The 22201-nt window shown below is 38.4% G+C and overlaps 1 protein-coding gene across 3 annotated transcripts in view; it reads right to left on the bottom strand.

The window, feature by feature from the left end:
- The window catches only part of LOC119878876 (ankyrin repeat domain-containing protein 26-like), a 41908-nt gene that overhangs the window by 496 nt on the left and 19211 nt on the right, over positions 1–22201 (bottom strand). For 2 of the 3 annotated variants that reach the window (XM_038589427.1, XM_038589429.1), the window contains 4 exons: positions 20179–20472; positions 18690–18904; positions 16566–16794; positions 935–980 (listed from right to left, as the gene is read on the bottom strand). In XM_038589427.1, coding sequence (XP_038445355.1) covers positions 935–980; positions 16566–16794; positions 18690–18904; positions 20179–20472 — 784 coding nt within the window. The remainder of the gene's footprint in view (positions 1–934; positions 981–16565; positions 16795–18689; positions 18905–20178; positions 20473–22201) is intronic. The other variant, XM_038589428.1, reaches the window with a different exon arrangement.

The raw sequence follows: 22201 nt of genomic DNA, 5'->3' as shown, positions 1-22201 counted from the left end.
ATGGCACAGTCCACCCCTGAACAATCATATACTATCAACTGAAAAATCAAACAGGCAATATCTAGAGTCAAATATATCATGGCAGGTTTAAAACAAGACATTATAAGAACACACAGAAGGGACATCCTGGTTTTCTATCAATATTGTCTGCTTTTCTGTGGAGGGAATAGGAAGGCTGATACCTGAAAGATTACTCTCTGCAAAGCAGCAGAGTAGGGTAATGGCGACAGAGAAGGCTCACCAATGTGGCAAGAACCAAATTGATTTGGGTGCTTATATTCCATGCTAAGAAACCTGGAATTTTACCCAATGGCAAAACCAGTGGCTGGAGATTGAAATGTCACCTGTCAAGGGACAGCTATATGAACTATATAATTGCTTAACTAAGTATTACTGAGACAAGTCTGGTCTGTTTGGTCTTCTACCACTAGCAGAAACAAGAATTTGAGAACGCCCACATTTTCAGATTGACAGTTCCATAGCGATGGCACAAGTGAAGGAAGATTACAGCCAAAAGTGCTAACAGGCATACAGGCTGCAGGTTTTTTAAAAAGGTATGAGGGATCCCTGGGTGGCACAGCGGTTTGGCGCCTGTCTTTGGCCCAGGGCACGATCCTGGAGACCCGGGATCGAATCCCACGTCGGGCTCCCTGCATGGAGCCTGCTTCTCCCTCTGCCTGTGTCTCTGCCTCTCTGTCTCTCTCTGTGTGGCTATCATGAATAAATAAATAAAATCTTGAAAAATAAAAATAAAAAAGGTATGAAACACGATGACCAAATGAGGAATAAGTCTCTTATTCACTATGTTTATGTTTTACATTTTTTATTAGATATATCTAGACAAAATTTTAACAAGGGGAAGGGATGCCAGTTACTATTTGTGGTTTATTTCAGAAATTAATGACCATCTAAATTTGTGAATTTGGCAACATACCTTCTTTTAGTTCTCTGATTATACTGTCTTCCAACATCTGCTGCATCTGAAATAAGTTAAACGTTACTTACAATGTTCAAGTTAAACAAGAGACATTATTGTAGGAATTTTATTTTGCTTATGAAACGTGGTCTGGATATGATACTTTTAGAAAGTAAAAGCTACAATTTGCTTAAATAGAAAGCTAATCACATAAATAAAATAAATCCCTACTTATTTTAATCTGGATAACTGAGAAGAAACCTATAATGCTGTTTAGAGGATTCTAATAAAAAGTACAATTAATATTGATCAATCGAATATACAGAATTTCTGGAAGAAGAGGACGATGGTGGAGGAGTAGGAGACCCTAGTTTTGTCTGGTGTCTGGGATTCAGCTACATAGGTATCAAATCATTCTGAACACCTGTGGACTCAGACAGAGATCCAAGAAAAGAATTGTTGCAATTCTACAAATAGAACAGCGACCGCTTTCTGCAAGGTAGGAGGTGTGGAGAAATGAATCAGAGGCATATATCAGAAGATTAAACCAGGGCGGCAGGGAACCTCTGGAAGCCAGAAGGCAAGTCCTGGAAAGTGATATAGCAGCAGAGTGCACAACCAGAACTTTTAAGAGGTCTGTTCCAGTGAGGACATCCCTGTCTGAAAGATGCTCAGGTGGCAACGGGGGCAGCATCCTAAGTGGGACGGACAGTGTGGTCTCAGGATCCCTGGGGGGGCGGGGTCACAGAAGGAATGGGGGCGGCACCTGAGTATGGCAGTTGCCAAGGCGTTTGAGCGGGGAAGCCAGTTGCAATCAGTGAGCCCAGGAGTGGGCATTCAGCTCAGTGTTGCCATAAACCCCAAACCGAGGAACAGTCAGGTGACCACTTTCCAAGCAGGAAAAACTGGGCAAGACCTCCTCCTTCCCCCCAGAGGCACAGTGTGAATGGGAGCTACAGGGGTCTGCAAAGTTTGGAAAATCGAAAGGGGGTCTGTGCTTGAGATAAAAATGCTTGGTCACAGGCTGGGTGAATACAGAGTGCAGACAGAAACCAGGGAGACACAGTAGGGAGTGAGATCTTTCAATTCCAGGGCTGGAAATTAGGAGGCCACCATTTTCATTCTCATCCTCTAAAGCTGCCCAGAAAGCCTTCAGGGAACAAAAGCCACAGAGAGCAATCTGGAGCTGCTTACCTGGCCTGGCCCCCTGGCAAGGGTGGTGCAATCCCACCCTAAGCAAAGACACCTAAGAATCAGTGCAACAGGCCTCTCCCTCAGGAGGTCAGCAACAACTTCCTGCTAAGACCAACTTTACTCATCATACAGAGCTGCAGAACTCCAGTGCTAGGGGCAAACAGTATACAGAACTCATGGCTATTTCTCATGACTCCTTAGTCTTTCTATTTTAATTTTCTTTTTGCTTTCAACCATTTTCTTCATTTATCAACTCTTACAATTTACCTTTTTACACTTGCATTCAATCCTTTCACTGCTCTTAATATTATTCCTGTATATATTGAAGTTTTTCTTTCTGTACCATTTCGGGAAGTAGTTCCTTCTAAGAAATAGACTAAAATACAACCAGAATCTACTATACTGCTCTATTCTCTTCATCTGTCTGATTATAATATTTTTAAAATCTATCTTAATTTTCATATTTACAGTTACATTCTATCCTTTCATTGCATTTAATTTTATTTTTGCATATAATGAAGTTTTTCATTCTTTACAATTTTGGGATGTAGTTTCTTCTAACAAACAGACCAAAATAAACTTATGATATAGTATATTGCTCTGTTCTGTTCACCTGGCTGATAATATCCTTTTTATTTTGACTTTTAATTTCCATTTTTACACTTACATTCTAGACTTTCCTTGTATTTAATTTTATTTTTGTATATATACAAGGTTTCCTCTTAACCATTTGGGGATGCAATTTCCTAACAAAAAGACCAAAATTCACATAGTATCGGTGTACTGCTCTGCTCTCTTGATCTCTCTAATTCCTATTATCTCCTTTGTTAACCTTTAAATTGGCTTCGGGTCTCTTCTGATTTGTTTAGCATGTATTTATCTGGGGTCATTCTTGATATTTTTCTATTCTGTTCTCTCACTCATCTCTTCTTCTCTGGACAGAATGACAAGATGGAAAAACTCACCGCCACAAAGAGAACAAGAGGTAGTACTGACTGCCTGGAACCTAATCAGCATGGATAGAAGGAAGAGGCTGGAGCGAGAGTTCAGAATAATGACCATCAAGATAATAGCTGGGCTTAAAAGAAACACAGAGGACATTAGAGAATGCCTTTCTGGAGAAATAAAACAACTGATATCTAATCAAGTTGAGATAAAAAAGGCTAATCTTAGTGAGATGCAATCAAAAATGAAGGTTCTAACTGCTAGGATAAATGAGGCTTCACAGAGAAGTAGTGATATAGAAGACAAAACAATGGAGAATAAAGAAGCTGAGGAAAAGCGAGAGAAACAACCACTGGACTATGACAGGAGAATTTGAGAGATGATTCGTACCACACAGCAAAACAATGTTAGAATAATGGGGATCCCAGAAAAAGAGGGGAAGGAGGGGGCAGAAGGCATATTTGAGCAAATTATAGCAGAGATCTTCCCTCATCTGGGGAAAGAAACAGGCACTCAAGTGCCAGGAGGCACAGAGAACCTTCCTCAAAATCAATAAAAATCAGGTCAATATCTCCAATATAATAACAAAGCTTGCAAATTTCAGACCCAAAGAGAAAATCCTGAAAGCAGCTTGGAACACGAGGCCCTGAACCAAGAAGGAGAGAAATATTCAACTGGCAGCGGATCTATCCAAAGAGACCTAGCAGGCCAGAGAGAGCTGGCATGATATACTCAGGGTGCTCAAGGAGAAGAGTCTACAGCCAAGAATCTTATCCAGCAAGGCTCTCATTCAAAATACAAGGGGAGATAAAAAGCTTCCAGCACAAACTGAAACTAAAAGAATTTGTGATCCCTAAAACAGCTTTGCAAGAAGTGGTAAAGGGGAAACTTTAAGCAAACAGAGAGCCCAAAAGTAACACAGACCAGAACACGGACTTTACACATAATACAATGGCACTACATTCATATCTTTCAATCCTTTCTCTGAATGTAAACAAGTCAAATGCCCCAACCAAAACACACAGGGTATCACAGTAGATAAAAAAAAAGCAAGACCCATTGATATGCTATCTGAAAGAGACTCATTTTAGACACAAAGACAACTTCACATTGAAGGTGAGGGAGTGGAAAACCATTTATCATATTAAAGGACATGAAAAAAAACTGGAGCGGCAATATTTATATCAAACAAATTGAATTTTTTTAAGATTTTATTTATTTATTCATGAGAGACACACAGAGAGCGAAAGGCAGAGGCACAGGCAGCGGGAGAAGCAGGCTCCGTGCGGGGAGCCTGATGTGGGACTAGATCATGACCTGAGCCGAAGGCAGATGCTCAACCACTGAGCCACCTGGTCATCCCACAAATTGGATTTTAAACCAAAGACTGCATTAAGAGAAGAAACAACAACAAAAGATGAAGAAACTCACTATGCCATAATTAAAAGGTCTATCCAAAACTAAAATTGGATAATTATAAGTTTTAATGTGTCTAAAGTGGGAGCAGCCAACTATATAAATCAACTTTCTGTTAAGATTTCATTTATTTATTTATTTGACACACACACACACACAGAGAGAACACAGGCAGTGGCAGCAAGAAAGAGAGAAGCAGGCTCCCCACTGAGCAGGCAGCCTGATCAGGGCTTGATCCCAGGACCTTGAGAACATGACCTAAGCCAAAGGCAGAGCCTTAACCGACTGAGCCACCCAGGCCACCTTATAAAGCAATTAATAACAAAAATAAAGGAACACATGGATAGTCATATAATAATAGTAGGTACTTTAACACAACACTACTGTAATGGCCAGATCATCTAAGCAGATGATCCACTAGGACGCAAGGGCTCTGAATGACACATTGCACAAAATGGACTTCACAGATAACTTCAGAGCACTCCATCCTATGACAACAGAATACACATTCTTCTCGGGTGCACATGGAACAAACATTCTGCACAACAGATCACATACTCAGTCACAAATCAGCTCTCAACTGGTACCAAAAGACTGGGATCATTCCCTGCATACTTTCAGACCACAATGCTTTGAAACTGGAACTCAATCTTGACAGGAAATTTGGAAAGAATTCAAATACACAGAGGTTAAAGAATCCAACTGGGGCAGTAAGGCACATTTTAAAACCTCATAGAAACAAATGAAAATGGAAACACAACTGCTCAAAACATTTGGGATGCAGCAAAGGTCATCGAAAGAGGATAGTATATAGCAATGCAAGCCTTTCTCAAGAAATGAGAAAGGTCCTAAATACACAACCTAACCCTACACCTAAACGAGCTGGAAAAGAACAGAATATTAAAGCCTAAAACCAGCAGGAGAAGAAAATTCATAAAGATCAGAGCAGAAATCAATGAAATAGAAACCAAAGGAACAGTAGAACACATCAATGAAGTCAGGAGCTGGTTCTTTGACAGAAATAATAAGATCGATAAACCCCTGGCCAGACATATCAAAAAGAGAACGGAGCCAAAAAATTAGGCAATCTAGAAGAAATGGACGCATTCCTGGAAAGCCACAAACTACCAAAACTGGAACAGGAAGAAACAGAAAACCTGAACAGGCCAATAACCAGGGAGGAAATTGAAGCAGTCATCAAAAACCTCCCAAGACACAAAGGTCCAGGGCCAGATGGCTTCCCAGGGGAATCCTATCAAACATTTAAAGAAGAAACAATGCCTATTCTACTAAAGCTGTTTGGAAAGATAGAAAGGGATGGAGTACTTGCAAATTCGTTCTATGAGGCCAGCATCACCTTAATTCCAAAACCAGACAAAGACCCCACCAAAAAGAAGAATTACAGACCAATATCCCTGATGAACATGGATGCAAAAATTCTCAACAAGATACTAGCCAATCGGATCCAACAGTACATTAAGAAAATTATTCACCATGACCGAGTAGGATTTATCCCCGGGACACAAGGCTGGTTCAACACTCGTAAAACAATCAATGTGATTTATCATATCAGCAAGTGAAAAACCAAGAACCATATGATCCTCTCTTTAGATGCAGAGAAAGGATTTGACAAAATACAGCATCCATTCCTGATCAAAACTCTTCAGAGTGTAGGGATAGAGGGAACATTCCTCAACATCTTAAAAGCCATCTACGAAAAGACCACAGCAAATATCATTCTCAATGGGGAATCACTGGGAGCCTTTCCCCTAAGATCAGGAACAAGACAGGGATGTCTACTCTCACCACTGCTATTCAACATAGTCCTGGAAGTCCTAGCCTCAGCAATCAGACAACAAAAAGACATTAAAGGCATTCAAATTGGCAAAGAAGTCAAACTCTCCCTCTTTGCCGATGACATGATACTCTACATAGAAAACCTAAAAGCCTCCACCCCAAGATTGATAGAACTCATACAGCAATTTGGCAGCGTGGCAGGATACAAAATCAATGCCCAGAAATCAATGGCATTTCTATACACTAACAATGAGACTGAAGAAAGAGAAATTAAGGAGTCAATCCCATTTACAATTGCACCCAAAAGCATAAGATACCTAGGAATAAACCTAACCAGAGACGTAAAGGACCTATACCCTAAAAAGTATAGAACACTTCTGAAAGAAATTGAGGAAGACACAAAGAGATGGAAAAATATTCCGTGCTCATGGATTGGCAGAATTAATATTGTGAAAATGTCAATATTACCCAGGGCAATTTACACATTTAATGCAATCCCTATGAAAATACCATGGACTTTCTTCAGAGAGCTACAACAAATTATTTTAAGATTTGTGTGGAATCAGAAGACCCCGAATAGCCAGGGGAATTTTAAAAAAGAAAACCACATCTGGGGAAATAAGATCATGAATGAAAGAAGACAGATCACGACCAGCACCAGAGAAATACAGACAACTATAAGAACACATTCTGAGCAACTATATGCCAACAAAGTAAGCAATCTGGAAGAAATGGATCCCTTCCTACCAAAACTGAAACAGGAAGACACAGGAAACCTGAACAGACCCATAACCAGCAAGGAAATGGGAGCAGTCATCAAATATCTGCCAACAACCAAGAGTCCAGGACCAGGTGGCTTCCCAGGAGAATTCTACCACACATTCCAGGAAGAATTAATCTATTCTTCGGAGCTGTTTATAAAAATTAGAAATGGAAGGGAAACCTTCCAGCGTTCTCTGTGAGGCCAGCATTACTCTGATCGAAAAACCAGAGCAAGACCCCACCCAAAAGGAGAATTACACTCCAATATCCCTGATGAACATGGATGCCAAAATTTTCACCAAGACACTGGCTGGGAGGATTCAACAGTACATTAAAGGATGATTCACCATGTCCAAGTGGGTTTTATGCCTGGGCTGCAAGGGTGATTCGACATCTGCAGATGAATCAATGTGATACACTACAGAAATAAAAGAAAGGATAAGAACCATAGGATCCTCTCAAGAGATGCAGAAAAAGCAGTTGACAAAGTGCAGCACCCTTTCCGGATCAATACTCTTCGCAGTGCAGGGAGGGGGGGGAGCATATCTCAATATCATAAAAGCCATCTACGAAAAGCCCACACCTGATGCCATTCTTAAGGGGAAAAACTGAGAGCTTTGCCACTAAGGTCAGGAACACGACAGGGAAGTCCACTCTCTGGACAACCAGTGTTGTTCGACATAGCCTCAGCATTTAGACAACAAAAAGAAATAAAAAGGCGTCTGAATCAGAAAAGAACTCAAACTCTCACTTTTCTCAGAGGACATGATATCCTATGTGGAAAACCCAAAAGACTCCACCCCAACGTTGCTAGGACCCTTTCCTGAATTCAGCAAAGCAGCAGGATAGGAAATCCATGCACAGAAATCAGTTGCATTTCTATACACTAACAATGAGATGGAAGAAAGAGAAACTGAGGAGTCGATTCCATTGACCATTGCAGCAAACACCATAAGATGCCTAGGAATAAACCTACCCAGAGAGACAAAGGATCTATACTCTGAAGATGACAGGACATTCTGGAAAGAAATTGAGAAAGGTGTAAAGAACTGGAAATACATTCCATGCTCATGGATTGAAAGAATTAAATATTGTTAAAATGTTTATGCTAGCTCCATCAATCTATATATTCAATGCAATCTCTATCAAAATACTACCAACTCCTTTTATACAGCTGGAGTAAATAACGGTAAGATTTGTTTGGAACCTTAGAAGACCCCGAATAGCCAAACATATGTTGATAGAGGTAGCCATAGCTGGTGGCATTACAAGCCGGACTTCAAGCTCTATTTTAAAGCTGTGATCAACAAGACAGTATGGTACTGGCACAAAAGCAGACATGTCGATCAATGGCCCAGAAGAGAAAACCCAGAAGTGGACCCTCAACTCTATGGTCCACTCCTCTTCAACAATACTGGAAAGAAAATCCAATGGAGACAAAGCAGTCTCTTCAACAAATGGTGTGGGAAATCAGACCACCACATGTAGAAGAATAAAACTGGACCATTTTCTTATGCTATACACAAAAATAGAGTCAAAATGGATGAAACACCCAAATGTGAGATAGGAATCCATCAAAATCCTAGAGGAGAACACAGCCAGCAACCTCTGTGACCTCGGCTGCCGCAACTTCTTGCTAGAACATGTCACCAGATGCCAAAATGACCTACTGGGAATTCATCAAGATAAAAAGCTTTTGCACAGCAAGGAAATAGTTGACAAAACCAAAAGACAACTGACAGAATGGGAGAAGGTGTTTGCAAATGCCTTATCAGATAAAAGGCTGGTATGCAAAGTCTATAAAGAGCTGATCAAAGTCAACACCCAAAGAAAGATAACCCAATGAAGAAATGGGCAGAAGAAATGAAAGGACATGTCTCCAAAGAAGACATACATATGGCCAACAGACACATGAAAACATGCTCAACATCAGCTGGCACTAGAGAAATACAAATCAAAACCACGGTGAGTTTCCCCCTCACACCTTTCATAATGGCCAAAATTAGCAAGTCTGGAAATGACAGATGTTGGCGGGAATGCAGAGAAAGGGGGATCCTCTTATGATGTTGGTGAGAATACAACCTGGTGCAGCTCCTCTGGAAATCAGTACCGGAGGTTCCTCAAAGAGTTGAAAAAGGAGCTACCTATGTAAAACCCAGCAATTGCGCTAGAAGGTATGAATCCCGAAGATCACTTTGGTCGGGATCCAAAGGGGCACCTGCACCCATATGTTTATACCAGTAATATCCTCAATAGCCAACCTGAGAGATATGGATGTTCTTTGAAAGAGGTATGCATAAAGAAGATGTGATGTAGATATAAATAAATAAGTATCATATTTATTTATTAGACAGAGAGAGAGAGGGAGGGAGAGAGAGAACAGAATATTACTCAGCCAATAAATAATTAAATCTTTGGACCTTTGGGTGGCTCAGTGGCTGAGAGTAGGCCTTTGGCTCCGGGCATGATATATATATCATAACATTATAAGCTAGTTAATTGAATTTAAATAAAAAATAGTAAAGAAACCAATGGAGCTAGGAATGTGAAATAAAAGAATATACATAACTTCTGAAGGATCTTTGTAACTTCTGTTACAAAATTGTAAACAAGAGTCATTTTACACTTTAATAGTTTGTGATTTTCAGAAAAAGTGCCCTTTATGAGAGATTAATCATTTGTTTAATAAATTATTCCTCCGAATGAACTTTCCACTTTTGCACTTTTGCACTTTTGATTTTGCACTCAACAAAATCTTGAGGTATGTTGTATGCTCTATTTTTCAGCACAGACTCTTAAATACATAAAACAATTGAAGTGGGACTACATAAAGTCATGTGGAATTTCTCCCGGTAATATTGAGTAAAACTATTTTGTTATCTATATGATGACTGATGTACTTCTTTTCATGTGAACACAGAGATTTCAGAAAATCTGCTTCAGGAAAGGAAAAAATATAAGCTAGCACTAGTTTTCCAACTTAGTTTCGCATTGATACGTTTCTAGAATTAGAAACAAGGAAAAGAAATTTTAACTGTAACTTTGTTTCCTTTCTATGAATTAGGACCAATTTTTGAAGCACCTGACTTACTATAGTTATCATTATCTACTTAATTATGAAATATTTAGGAATATTTCAGACTACAGTTGACCTTTGAGCAACACAGTGGTTAGGTGCACTTACCCCCGTGCAGTCAAAACTCTGTATAATTTCTGATTCTCCCAAAATTTAATTACTAATAGCCTACTGGTGATGGGAAGCCTTACCAATAACACAGTCCATTAATACATGGTTTGTACATTACATGTGTTATATAATATATTCTTAAAATAAAGTAAGCTAGAGAAAAAAAGGTTATTGAGAAAAACATAAGAGAAAATACAGTACAACACAACAGCCAAGAAAGTCCATGTGTAGGCTAACTAGACCTGCAGCTTCAATTCCATGTTGGTCAAGGATCAAATGTGCATTACAAATATTCCCATCTAGAATGCTCTTATTTCTTATAAAAGGCATCCTCTCATTGAATTCCCAAAATAGGGTCTAAATACGGTACTAAGTGGTGCCTAGGTGGCCCAGTCACTTAAGTGCCTGCCTTCATTTCCTTAAGGAACGATCAAAGGAATATAATGATCTTTTCGCCAAAAGTCTTTTCCTAAATACTTGCTTCTGTGACCCTGGTTTATTTCCAGGTGAGAATTGAGTTAGATGGTAGAAATAGCTTGCAATCCATTAATAAAGAGAACATATTTGCAATTTTATTTATACTTTTCCATTTATCAAAAACATAAGAGGGTAAGAAAATTATACACATAAAAACAACGTATCAGCAAATTTTAATTCGAAGACTCATTAATTAGAAGGATTTTCTCATAACAGTTTGTTTCCAAACTACCAATCATAGAAATCTAAGGTTCCATTGGGGATACTGTAGGATTGAGGGACAAAAGTCTCCAGCTGTAGTCTCATCTCTCTTTTAGCTACACAGCTCCACTGGTCTCGGTTTTGTATAATACAGTTTAATGCAAAAACAGAAACAAACAAAAAAACAAAACAAAACAAAAACAAATTAAGTTCCATTCTCTGAAAAAAATATTGTTTTCCAAAAGGTAGTCACTAATTTAGTCAAAGTCCCTAATTTTTTTATTTTAATTTTTATTTATTTATGATAGTCACAGAGAGAGAGAGACAGAGACACAGGCAGAGGGAGAAGCAGGCTCCATGCACTGGGAGCCTGATGTGGGATTCGATCCCGGGTCTCCAGGATCACGCCATGGGTCAAAGGCAGACGCCAAACTGCTGCGCCACCCAGGGATCCCAAAGTCCCTAATTTTACATAAGAGACAAGAAGGCCTCAGAAAGATTGCAGTTTGCCTCAGGTCAAAAGACCAAAGAGTTGCAGGCCAGGAATGTGCTTTAGGTCCTCCTGAGCTGAGAGTTTTTATGCCAGTTACTTCATCATCTTCAGGAAAAATACCTACATTTTTAACTATAACTGACTGAAAATGAACACATAAAAGTTTGTCATGTGGCTCAATAACGACTAGGCATGAGGCACAAAACAGCTTTCTAATTAAATTATAAATTTTAAAGTCTAAAGTGTAATTTAAATTATAAATTTTAATGTTTTATGAATAAAAATACAGCAATGGAAATGATCTTTACTCCTATTGGGAACAGTTAATAGACTGCATTTATAAGCACAAATTTTTTAAACCACAAGACACGGAACTTGAAGGAGAAAATCTTTAGTTGAACCAAAGAGGCTGAAATGGAGGAAACTCTTCCTGGAAAGAATTATTCTTTTCCTCCAGATAAAACTTGGTTTACCAAAACCAATCAACAAATGAGTTATCTATGTTGTGGATTATTAAACACAAAACAGACTTCTCTTTACCACCTAGTATGCTCTGTCCAACCTCTCATCATTATGAGAGTTGGTATGTACAAAAGACAGGACTAACTTTAATTTAAATCCAGTCAGAAATTAGAGGTAAACCATCATTACCCACAAGTGGATTTATCTCTACCTCCCTCACAGCAGGAAGGGAGATTTGCCTAATGAGTGAATTGGGGAGAAGGCACTAGGCAGTGCTTAGGAGATTCCAAATCTCTTTTTTGAAAAGATGTGCTCACCCATGGTAACATGAATTCAGGTCTGCTCTCATCTTCGTGGGATGGGCATCAAACATTTGTTTCCTCCATTTACAACTGTGTGGGGAAGTGCCTAATTTGGGATAAAGAATTGGGAAGCCCACTGTGGCTACATACCCACCCAAACCACATCCTCCAATCTGTTAGCATGTATTAGTAACAAAGGCTACTAAGTTTAACTCCATCTGCCTGACTCCTGTGCTCTGAACTCAGAAAAAGAAGAGCACTGTCCTCTGCCACCTACCCCACCACAGCTCCAATGAGAGAAATGACCAGACAATACTTTGAAAAATGTTTCTTCTTGCTTGACTTTATAACTAACATTCATTGTTCAAAGCAACATATTTTGAAGAGGGAAAAGTTGGAAAGAACAATTTTAGAAACAAGCAGAGAAAGTCAGACAAAACGAGGAGACAGAGGAGTATGTTCTAAATGAAAGAACAAGGCCACGAGATAGAACCTCAGAAAAATAACGAAATGAAACAGAGATAAGGAGTCAGCCTGATAAAGAGTTCAAAGTAATGGTCACAGAGATGCTCAGCAAACTTGGAAGAATGGACGGATTCAGTGAGAACTTCAACAAAGAGAAAATATACAAAAGAACCAATTAGGGCTGAAGAATACAATAACTGAAATGAAAAATACACCAGACACAATCGACAGCAGATTAAAAGATGTGAAGAACAGATCAGCAATCTGCAAGAAAGGGTAGTAAAAATCATCCAAGCTGAAAAGCAAAAAGAAGAAATAATTTGAAAAATTAAGATACAGGGACCTCTGGAATAGCATCAAGTATAATAAAACTCACATTAGAGAGGTCCCAGAAAAAGAAGAGAGAAAAGGGTGAAGAACTTATTTGAAGAAAGAATACCTAAAAACTTCCCTAACCTGGGGAAGAAAACAGGCCTCCAGGCCCAGGAAGCATTGCCAGTCCCAAATAAAAGGAACCCAAAGAGTTTCACACCAAGACACATAATAACAAGTCAAAAATGAAAGAGAAAAGGAGAATCTTAAAAGCAGAAAAAAAGAAAAGAAAAGAAAAGAAAGGAAAGGAAAAGCAATTAGTTATATCAAAGCGAACCACTACAGGGATATCAGTGGATTTTTCAGCCAAAACTGTGGCATGCACTCTGGAAAACTGTGTGGAGGTTCCTCAAAGAGTTAAAAATAGACCTGCCCTACGACCCAGCAATTGCACTGCTGGGGATTTACCTCAAAGATACAGATGCAGTGAAACGGCAGGACACCTGCACCCCGATGTTTCTAGCGGCAATGTCCCCAATAGCCAAACTGTGGAAGGAGCCTCGGTGCCCATCGAAAGATGAATGGATAAAGAAGATGTGGTCTACGTATACAATGGAATATTACTCAGCCATTAGAAACGACAAATACCCACCGTTTGCTTCAACGTGGAGGGACCTCAAGGGTATTGTGCTGAGTGAAATAAGTCCATCGGAGAAGGACAGACATTATAATGGTCTCATTCATTTGGGGAATATAAAATTTAGTGAAAGGGAATAAAGGGAGAGAAAATGAGTGAAAATATCGCTGAGGGTGACAAAACATGAGAGACACCTAACTCTGGCAAATGAACAAGGTGTAGTGTAAGGGGAGGTGGGCGGGGGGTTGGGGTGACTGGGTGATAGGCACTGAGCGGGGCACTTGGGATGAGCACTGGGTGTTATGCTAAATGTTGGCAAATTGAACTCCAATAAAAATCGGAGAAGGACAAACATTATATGGTCTCATTCATTTGGGGAATATAAATAATAGTGAAAGGGAATGGAAGGGAAGGGAGAAGAAATGGGTAGGAAATATCAGAAAGGGAGACAGAACGTGAAGACTCCTAACTCTGGGAAATGAACTAGGGGTGGTGGAAGGGGAGGAGGGCAGGGGATGGGGGTGAATGGGTGATGGACACTGAGGGGGGCACTTGACGGGATGAGCACTGGGTGTTATTCTGTATGTTGGTAAATTGAACACCAATAAAAAATAAATTTATCATATAAAAAGAAAGTTAAAAAACAAGAAAAGAAATTGTCGCATGATATTTTCCAAGTGCTAAGAGGAAAAAACCTAGGATATTTTTGGCAGGTTTATAATTCAGAACTGAAAGAAAGATAAAGAGTTTCCCACACAAAACTTAAAGAAGTTCATCACCACTAAATAGGTCTTATAAGAGATGTTAAAAGGACTTCTTTAATCAGAAAAGGCCAGGGTACCTGGACGGCTGTCAGTGAAGAGTCTTCCAGGACCCTGGGATCAAGCTCTGCAAGGGACTCCCTGTTCCCTGCTCAGAGAGGAGCCTGCTTCTCCCTCTCCCTCTGCCCCTCCCTCCCCTTCACTTGTGTTCTCACTCACTCTGCTCTCAAAGAAAGAAAGAAAGAAAGAAAGACCATAACTAGAAATAAGAAAATAATGAGACAGTTTTATCATAAAAACAAACATACAGTAAAGGTAATAGACCAATCATTTTTATAAAGCCAGTATGAGGGTTACAAGACAAAAGGAATAATATCAATTATATCTACAGTAACTAGTTAAGGGATACACAAAATACAAAGGTGTAAACTATGACATCAAATTTATAAAACAAGGCAGAGTGTAAAAATGCAGTGTTTTTAAAATCTGTTTGAACTGAAGTAACCATCAACTTAAAAGAGATTGCTATACATACACAGGATGTTATATATGAACTACATGGTAATCACAAACCAAATATTTATAACGGATACACAAAAGGAAGAAAAGCATCCAAACATAATACTAAAAGTCATTGAATCAGAAGAGAATAGAGCAAGAAAACAAGGAAGTCGAATGAAAGAACAAGACTAAGGCTTCATTTAACATGAGTCTATGCTACATTTTTCTACATTAATAAAACCACGAATATACTATCAAAATCATAAGCCTATGTGCATTGATTGAAATGGGTATTTTAACAACAATGATACATAATGGAAATGGGTTGTTATTAAAGGCTCCCTATCACTGCCATCTTAGTCATCAATCATTCAAGTGATGGCATCAAGGTAAATATATGTGAATTTCATTTGAAATATCCAATTATTTGTGGGGTGCCTGGGTGGCACAGTCAGTTAAGTGTCAGAATCTTGATTTTGGCCCAGGTCATGATCTTAGGGTCATGAGATCCGGCTCCACTCTGAGCATGGAGCCTGCCTAAGAGTCTCTCTTCTCTCTTTCCCATTGCCCTTTACCACCTGCTTGCTTTCCTTCATTTTCTCTCTCTCTCTCTCTCTCTCTCAAAACAAAAAAAAAAAGAAAAGAAAGAATCAAATATTTCTTTGACTTACTTATTTAGAAAATCTCTACAGTTGCTCAGCAAGCCATTTTATAAAAATTGAAATAGAAGTAATATAAGTTAAAAAAAAGGTGTTATAAGAAAGCAATTAGGGATGTGCTCTCATGTAAGAAAATGCCAAAACTTACAACATTTTTTAAACTGTTTTATTTATTTATTCATAAAAAGTACAGAGAGAGAAGCACAGACATAGGCAGAGGGAGAAGCAGGCTCCCTATGGGGATCCTGTTGCGTGACTCAATCCCAGGACCCCTGGATCATGACCTGAGCCAAAGGCAGATACATGCTAAACCACTCAGTCATACGGGTGCCCCCAAAACATAGAACTATCAATTTAGTGTTACAAGTTTATTTAATTCATAAAAAGGACTTACCGTGGAATCGTTAAAATCATAAATATCCCTACATGGTTAAGCGTTTGGATTCTAATCATTCACTTATGCATAGGGGTGGAAAATTGGGTTACAGCAAACTTTAAACATATTATAAACTATTGCTAATCAGAGAATAAGTCAAAGCATCTAAGTGTACTTTGGGTTAGTAGGTAATAATATTTACTTTCCAAAATCCAATTTAACATAGCTTTTCAAGGAAATGGGTCTGTTTGGGGGTGCCTTGGGAACTCAGTTGGTTAAGCATCCAACTCTTGATTCCAGCTCAGATCATCATCTCGGAGTCATGGGATCAAGCCCTGAGTCAGGCTCCACACTCAGTGGGGAGCCTGCTTGAGATTCTCCCCCTCCCTCTACCTCTCTCCCCACTCATGGGCACACTCTCTTCTCTCTCAGATACATAAAATCTTTAAAAAATAAGAAGATAAAAGGTGTCAGTTTAGTGGTATTTATTGAATAAAGTTAATAATAGGTATCTCTTGACAATAAGAGCTCCAGGAGCTTAAAAAAATACCATAAAATTTCTGTCCCATTTCCTTATTAGCACAAACCAGTATAACTTTTACTTAATGAGTATTATTCAGTTAACTCAGAATTTCACCAAATTAAAAACAAAAATTTTATTGGAAATCTGAAACTCAAGAAAAGAAAGATAATATAACTAACCTTGAACAAGTGAGTTTCAATGCTGCTAACTGAAGTCTGCGGCCTTGAGGTAGGAATCATTACATTTTCTCTTGGAGTAACATTTCTATCCAGCAGTAAACTACTAGTCAAATTTCCAACAGAAGGCCCTTCCAAGACTGGTCCCATAGTAAGAGTGCTGTGGAAAGGTCTGTTCTGCTGTCTCTCCACCAGATATTTGGTAGTGATATCTGCCAGCCTCTCATTAGTCCTGTGAAGATTACACAACACAAGTGCTTAGTATTTTATTTCTACCCAAATCATTCCTGCATGACCTGCATTTTTTTAAGTTTCCATAATAGCAAACAGAATGTGCCAGTAAACAGTGTTTTAACACTGAAAATGTGACAGAGCAGAGCTACTATATATATTTATAGGTTTAAAATTATTCCAAAGGAGTATATATGATTCCAGGGATAACTAACTAACAAGAAATTCAAATTAGGGGAGGGAAAGAAATGGCTGACAGTGATGCACATGGATTGACAGGTAATACTTGCTACCTTCTGGAATGGCTGTAATTACAAGATTCTGGAGAATGCCGTTACACATATTTGTATTTAGTAAACCAGTTTGAACATAAAAATAAACCATCCCTCAAAGACATTTTCAAGGATGTGCTTTCACCACTCTTGTACATTTTACTCATTGCCTCAGAGAAATTGAGGGTTTCGCACCGAGGAATACCTCAGACCAACAACCTCTAGGGGCCAGGTAGATGGCAGAGCAGTGATCAGAAGGACCGAAACAGCTCCAGAGGCAATTAGCTGATAACACACTTACCAAGGCCCTGGAAGTAGAATCTGCCCTTTTTGTCTTCCACACACCCCCTCATGCCCACCATGATGCTATTTTTAGCCACGTTGGGATTTATACTGCCTTTCACCCCAGTGTGAATCTTTCTCTGTTTCACATGTATACTTTTATATAAAGTAGAAAACATACAAAGGTTTCCCCCACCCTCAGGCTCTCTAGTAATAATACCAAAGACACAATCAAGAAAGTTAATTTACCAACCTGTATAGTATTGGCACTTGATCTTTTGGGTTAAAGGTGTAATCTTCCAAAAATGAACTCATTAATATTTCTATTTAGGGTAATTCTGACAAAAAATTTTATAGTAATATGCTGTCTATATACCCACTATTTGCTTCGATGTGGATGGAACTGGAGGGGAGGGTATTATGCTGAGTGAAATAAATCAATCGGAAAAGGACAAATATTATATGGTCTCATTCATTTAGGGAATATAAAAATTAGTGAAAGGGAATAAAGGGAAAGGAGAGAAAATGAGTGAAAATATCAGTGACGGTGACAAAACACGAGACACACCTAACTCTGGGAAACAAACAAGGGATGGTGGAAAGGGAGGTGAGCAGGGGGTTGGGGTGACTGGGTGATGGGTACTGAGGGGGACACTTGGGCGGGATGAGCACTGGTTGTTATGTCATATGTTGGCAAATTGTTATGCAACATGTTGGCAAATTGAACTCCAAAAAAAACAAAACAAAACAAAACAAAAAACCTTTTAAGTAGGGTTGTAAAGATGCAGGTATGTGAATCTGCTCTTTCCACTATAAATTTTATGAAGTTTAAATATAGACACGTATTCCCAATGAAAATTTAGTGTTCTAATTGAAATATACCATAATTGTAAAATACATGCTGGATTTTTAAGACTTCGAATGAAAAAAATATGAAATATCTCAGTAATAATTTTATATTGATCACAAGTTGAAAGGATATTTTTTGACGTATTGTGTTAAATAAAATATATCAACTTTAAAAAAATAATATGCTGTCTAAATTATAAAGTTTTAAACAATTAGTTTGTAAAGACAACAAGATAGAGTAACTGAAAATATTAACGGGAAAAAGTAAAATCATATACCCCCCCCCACACACACACACAAAAAGAGGAGAGAGGCAAACTATCCTGGATGAACATAAAATGGTAAGTTTACTTACAAACGTTATTTTCCAAAATTATACTATCCAGTTGGCTTTCACTTCCTACTAATCTCATGAACCCATCCCCATAAAAATTATGCTTTAGAGGCAAATCAATAAGCTAAATCTATTTTCATTGATTCTGTTTTAACTTACTTGCTCAGTTTTTTTGTCAATGACATTCGCATTTCTGATTCTTCTAGGTAGAGTTGCCTGTACTTTTCCAATTCTATTTTAAGTTCCTGAGAATTTCTTATTTGGGATTGAAGTTCAGATTCCAGCTCTTTAATTCTGAGTGCCACTTGACTTCTTATTGAAGCATCATGACTTGCTCTTAACTGCTCTAAGTTTTCTTGAGATGCTGCTTGTCTCTAAAGCAAATTAAAAGCACAGTTTTAAAACAGCTAAAACTTGAGTAATTATAGTATATTTCTTTCCTTCAGTTGGGACTCAATGATTCAGAGAGCAATTTTAAATGTGTAAAAAAAAGCTGAAGTGTAAAATATTTATCACCAATGTCACCTGAATTGAATCTGAATGATAAAAATAAAGTTTAATCATTCTTATATTAGTACTCATGCAATCTGATACTTCAAAGAACAAGAGAATCAATTAAAAATTTTAAAAAGTGCATAATACAACTTGAGAATAACCTGTTTCTTGATTTCTGCTCAGAGCATGTTCTCAGTCAGAGGTCCTGAGGCCAAGCCCTGTGTCGCACCCAGTATGGAGTCTACCCAGGATTCATTCTGTCTCTCTGTCTCTCTGTCTCTCCCCCTCTGCCAATCCCCCTGCTCATGTTCAATAAATAAATAAGGAAATAAATAAATAAATGAAATCTTCAAAAAGGAAGAATAACCTAGGAATGGAACATGGAGCCCAATGCAGGGCTTGATTTCACAAACCTGAGACCAAGACCTGAGCTGAGATCAAGAGTCTGCTGCTTAACCAACTGAGCCACCTAGATACTCCATGGTAAAAGTTTTATTTTTTTAAATTTATTTATTTTTAAAGATTTTATTTTATTTATTCATGAAAGCCAGAGAGAGAGAGGGGCAGAGACACGGGCTGAGAAGGAGGCTCCACCCTGGGAGCCCGATGTGGGACTCGATCCTGGGACTCTAGGATCACGCCCTGGGTCAAATGCAGGTGCTAAAACCACTGGGCCACCCAGGAATCTCCATGGTAAAAGTTTTATTTTATTTTATTTTTTTCCCCATGGTAAAAGTTTTAAATCACAATTTTTTCTTTTCCTCTTAATAGTCTTGTTTCAGGGGATCCCTGGGTGGCTCAGCGGTTTACCACCTGCCTGCGGCCCAGGGTGTGATCCTGGCATGGAACCTGCTTCTTCCTCTGCCTGTGTCTCTGCTTCTCTCTTCCTCTCTCTGTGTATCTCCTGAATACATAAATAAAATCTCAAAAAAATAGTCTTGTTTCATACATACTGGTCATAAATCATTCTGAAAGATCAATTTAGTGAGAATAATGATGAAAACTGAAATCTTTACAGGGAGGAACGAATGCCTCCAGAAATATACCAAACAGATTGCTGTAAAGGAAGCAGAGGAAACCTACACAATGCATATAACCAAAGTGTAATTTGTAATGAAATAAATGAAAGCATATCACAGATCAATAAACTAACCTGTAAAAATAGATTGACTTCTTTTAATCTTTCTTCTACAATCAATCTTACTCTCTGGTCAATCTCCCATTTATAATACTTTTCTACTTGAATGCCTTGTACCACATTGACTTCTGCATGACTTCTGAGGTTTACTACTTTTTCTTCCAAGTTCTTTTTAATCTGTTTTAGTTTTTCACATTCCCTCTCTGTTGCTTTCATAGATAATAACTCCTGTTGAAGAACTTGATTTTTTGCATCCAGGTCTATACATCTTGAAGATTCAGTTTCCAATCTTGCTCTAAGATCACCAATCTGCATGAATAGAACAATACAGTTCGGAAATGGAATGAAATTAGTTTAACTCAAAACTATAACCAACATTTTAAAAAACATTTTATATTTAAGTCTCTGTACTGAACCGTAGGCTCGAATTCATAACGTCAAGATCAAGAGTCATATGCTCTACTGACTGAGTCAGCCAGGTGCTCCCATTTTAAAATAAATTCATTTGCAATAAAATATAATCTATATTGTAGTAGTCTTAGAATGTGGAACCCTGAAGCACTTAGAAAATTAAGAACAGTGTTAAAACCACTAGGAGTTATTAAAAAAGATCTCTGCTATCATTGTCTTTGCCACACAACATTTGTACTTCATTTTATGTATTTTTCTATGACTGCTTCAGATCTTTCCTCCATAAAATAACTGTAAGTCACCTCTTAGTATAAAGTCTCTTATATAGGCAAATTGAATTCAAATAAAATTTTAAAAAAGAAAAGAAAGTCTCTGGCCCCTTCCCCTATCCTAACACACCATAATTTTTAAAAATTATTTATTCATGAGACACATAGAGAGAGGCAGAGATATAGGCAGAGGGACAAGCTCCACAGGGAGCCCGATGAAGGACTCGATCCCAAGGCCCTAGGATCATGCCCTGAACCAAAGACAGATACACAAACCACTGAGCCACTCGAGTGTCCCAATGAATACTCCCATTAATTTTTAAAAAGTTCTAGTAATATCATATTGACTTATGTAGGTCTGAACCAATAAATGCTTCCTAAGAGAAGACCTTGAAAATAAGACTCTAATTATTGAATCTATAAATACTGATTCTAAGCCACAAGCCTTTTTCTGAATTACAAATGATTTACATTAATTTGAATTGCATTCCCAGGAGAAATGATTCTCAGGATTAAGAAACCACACCTCTCAGTATAAAAATTTAGTGAGATGAAACTTATACTTTCGGACAAAAAAAAAAAAAACCCGCCTAATTTAATAGTATTATCTTATAATCCTCTGTTACTCCCACAAAACAAGGGAACATACTAAGCACCAAAAACCACCACTGAAAAACCTGACAGGGTTTCAGTGATTCTGAGTTGGGAAGAACTTCTTTCTTCTGGATATGATTGATAAGACAGGGTAAGTGGATGTGGTGGTTTTATAAATTTTTTGACACTTCTCCCATGATAATCCCACCCCTTAAAATGTGCTGACCTTAGTAATTGGTTTCCAGTGAATAGAATTCGGCAGAACTGCTGTGTGATTTTTTTAAGGCTAGGTTAAAAAATGTGATATAGCTTCCATTGACATTCTTCTTCTAGGGAAACTAACCCTTAGAATCTAGCTGCTGTGGGAAGCCCAGACCACCTGGTGTGTCTTCATGTAGACATTTCAGCTGAGACTGACCCAGCTAACGTCCTTGCCAAAAGCCAGCCTCAACAGCTAAACATTTGCATGAACATGATTTTAGATGATTCTAGTCCCCAGCTTCCAGTCATCTCAGCTGACACCAAATGAAGAAGAAATGAGTTGGCCTTACTCGGCTTTGCCTAAACTAAATACTTGTGAACCAAATAAATGCTGCTTTGAGCAACTAGGTTTTCAGGTGGTTTATGATGCCGCAATAAATAACTGGCACAGAAACTGATATTAAACATGGGGTGCTGACATTAAAATATTTAAACCTGAACCTCCTTTGAACCGAGAGGTAGGTAGAAACTGAAAGGATGTAGGGAAGAGTAAGAATGAAAAC

The sequence above is a fragment of the Canis lupus genome, unplaced genomic scaffold (genome assembly GCF_011100685.1).
Source record: "Canis lupus familiaris isolate Mischka breed German Shepherd unplaced genomic scaffold, alternate assembly UU_Cfam_GSD_1.0 chrUn_S2027H2226, whole genome shotgun sequence".
Lineage (NCBI taxonomy): Eukaryota > Metazoa > Chordata > Mammalia > Carnivora > Canidae > Canis > Canis lupus.
Note: the sequence above shows the minus strand (reverse complement) of the source record. Positions and strands in the feature narration are given on the sequence as shown.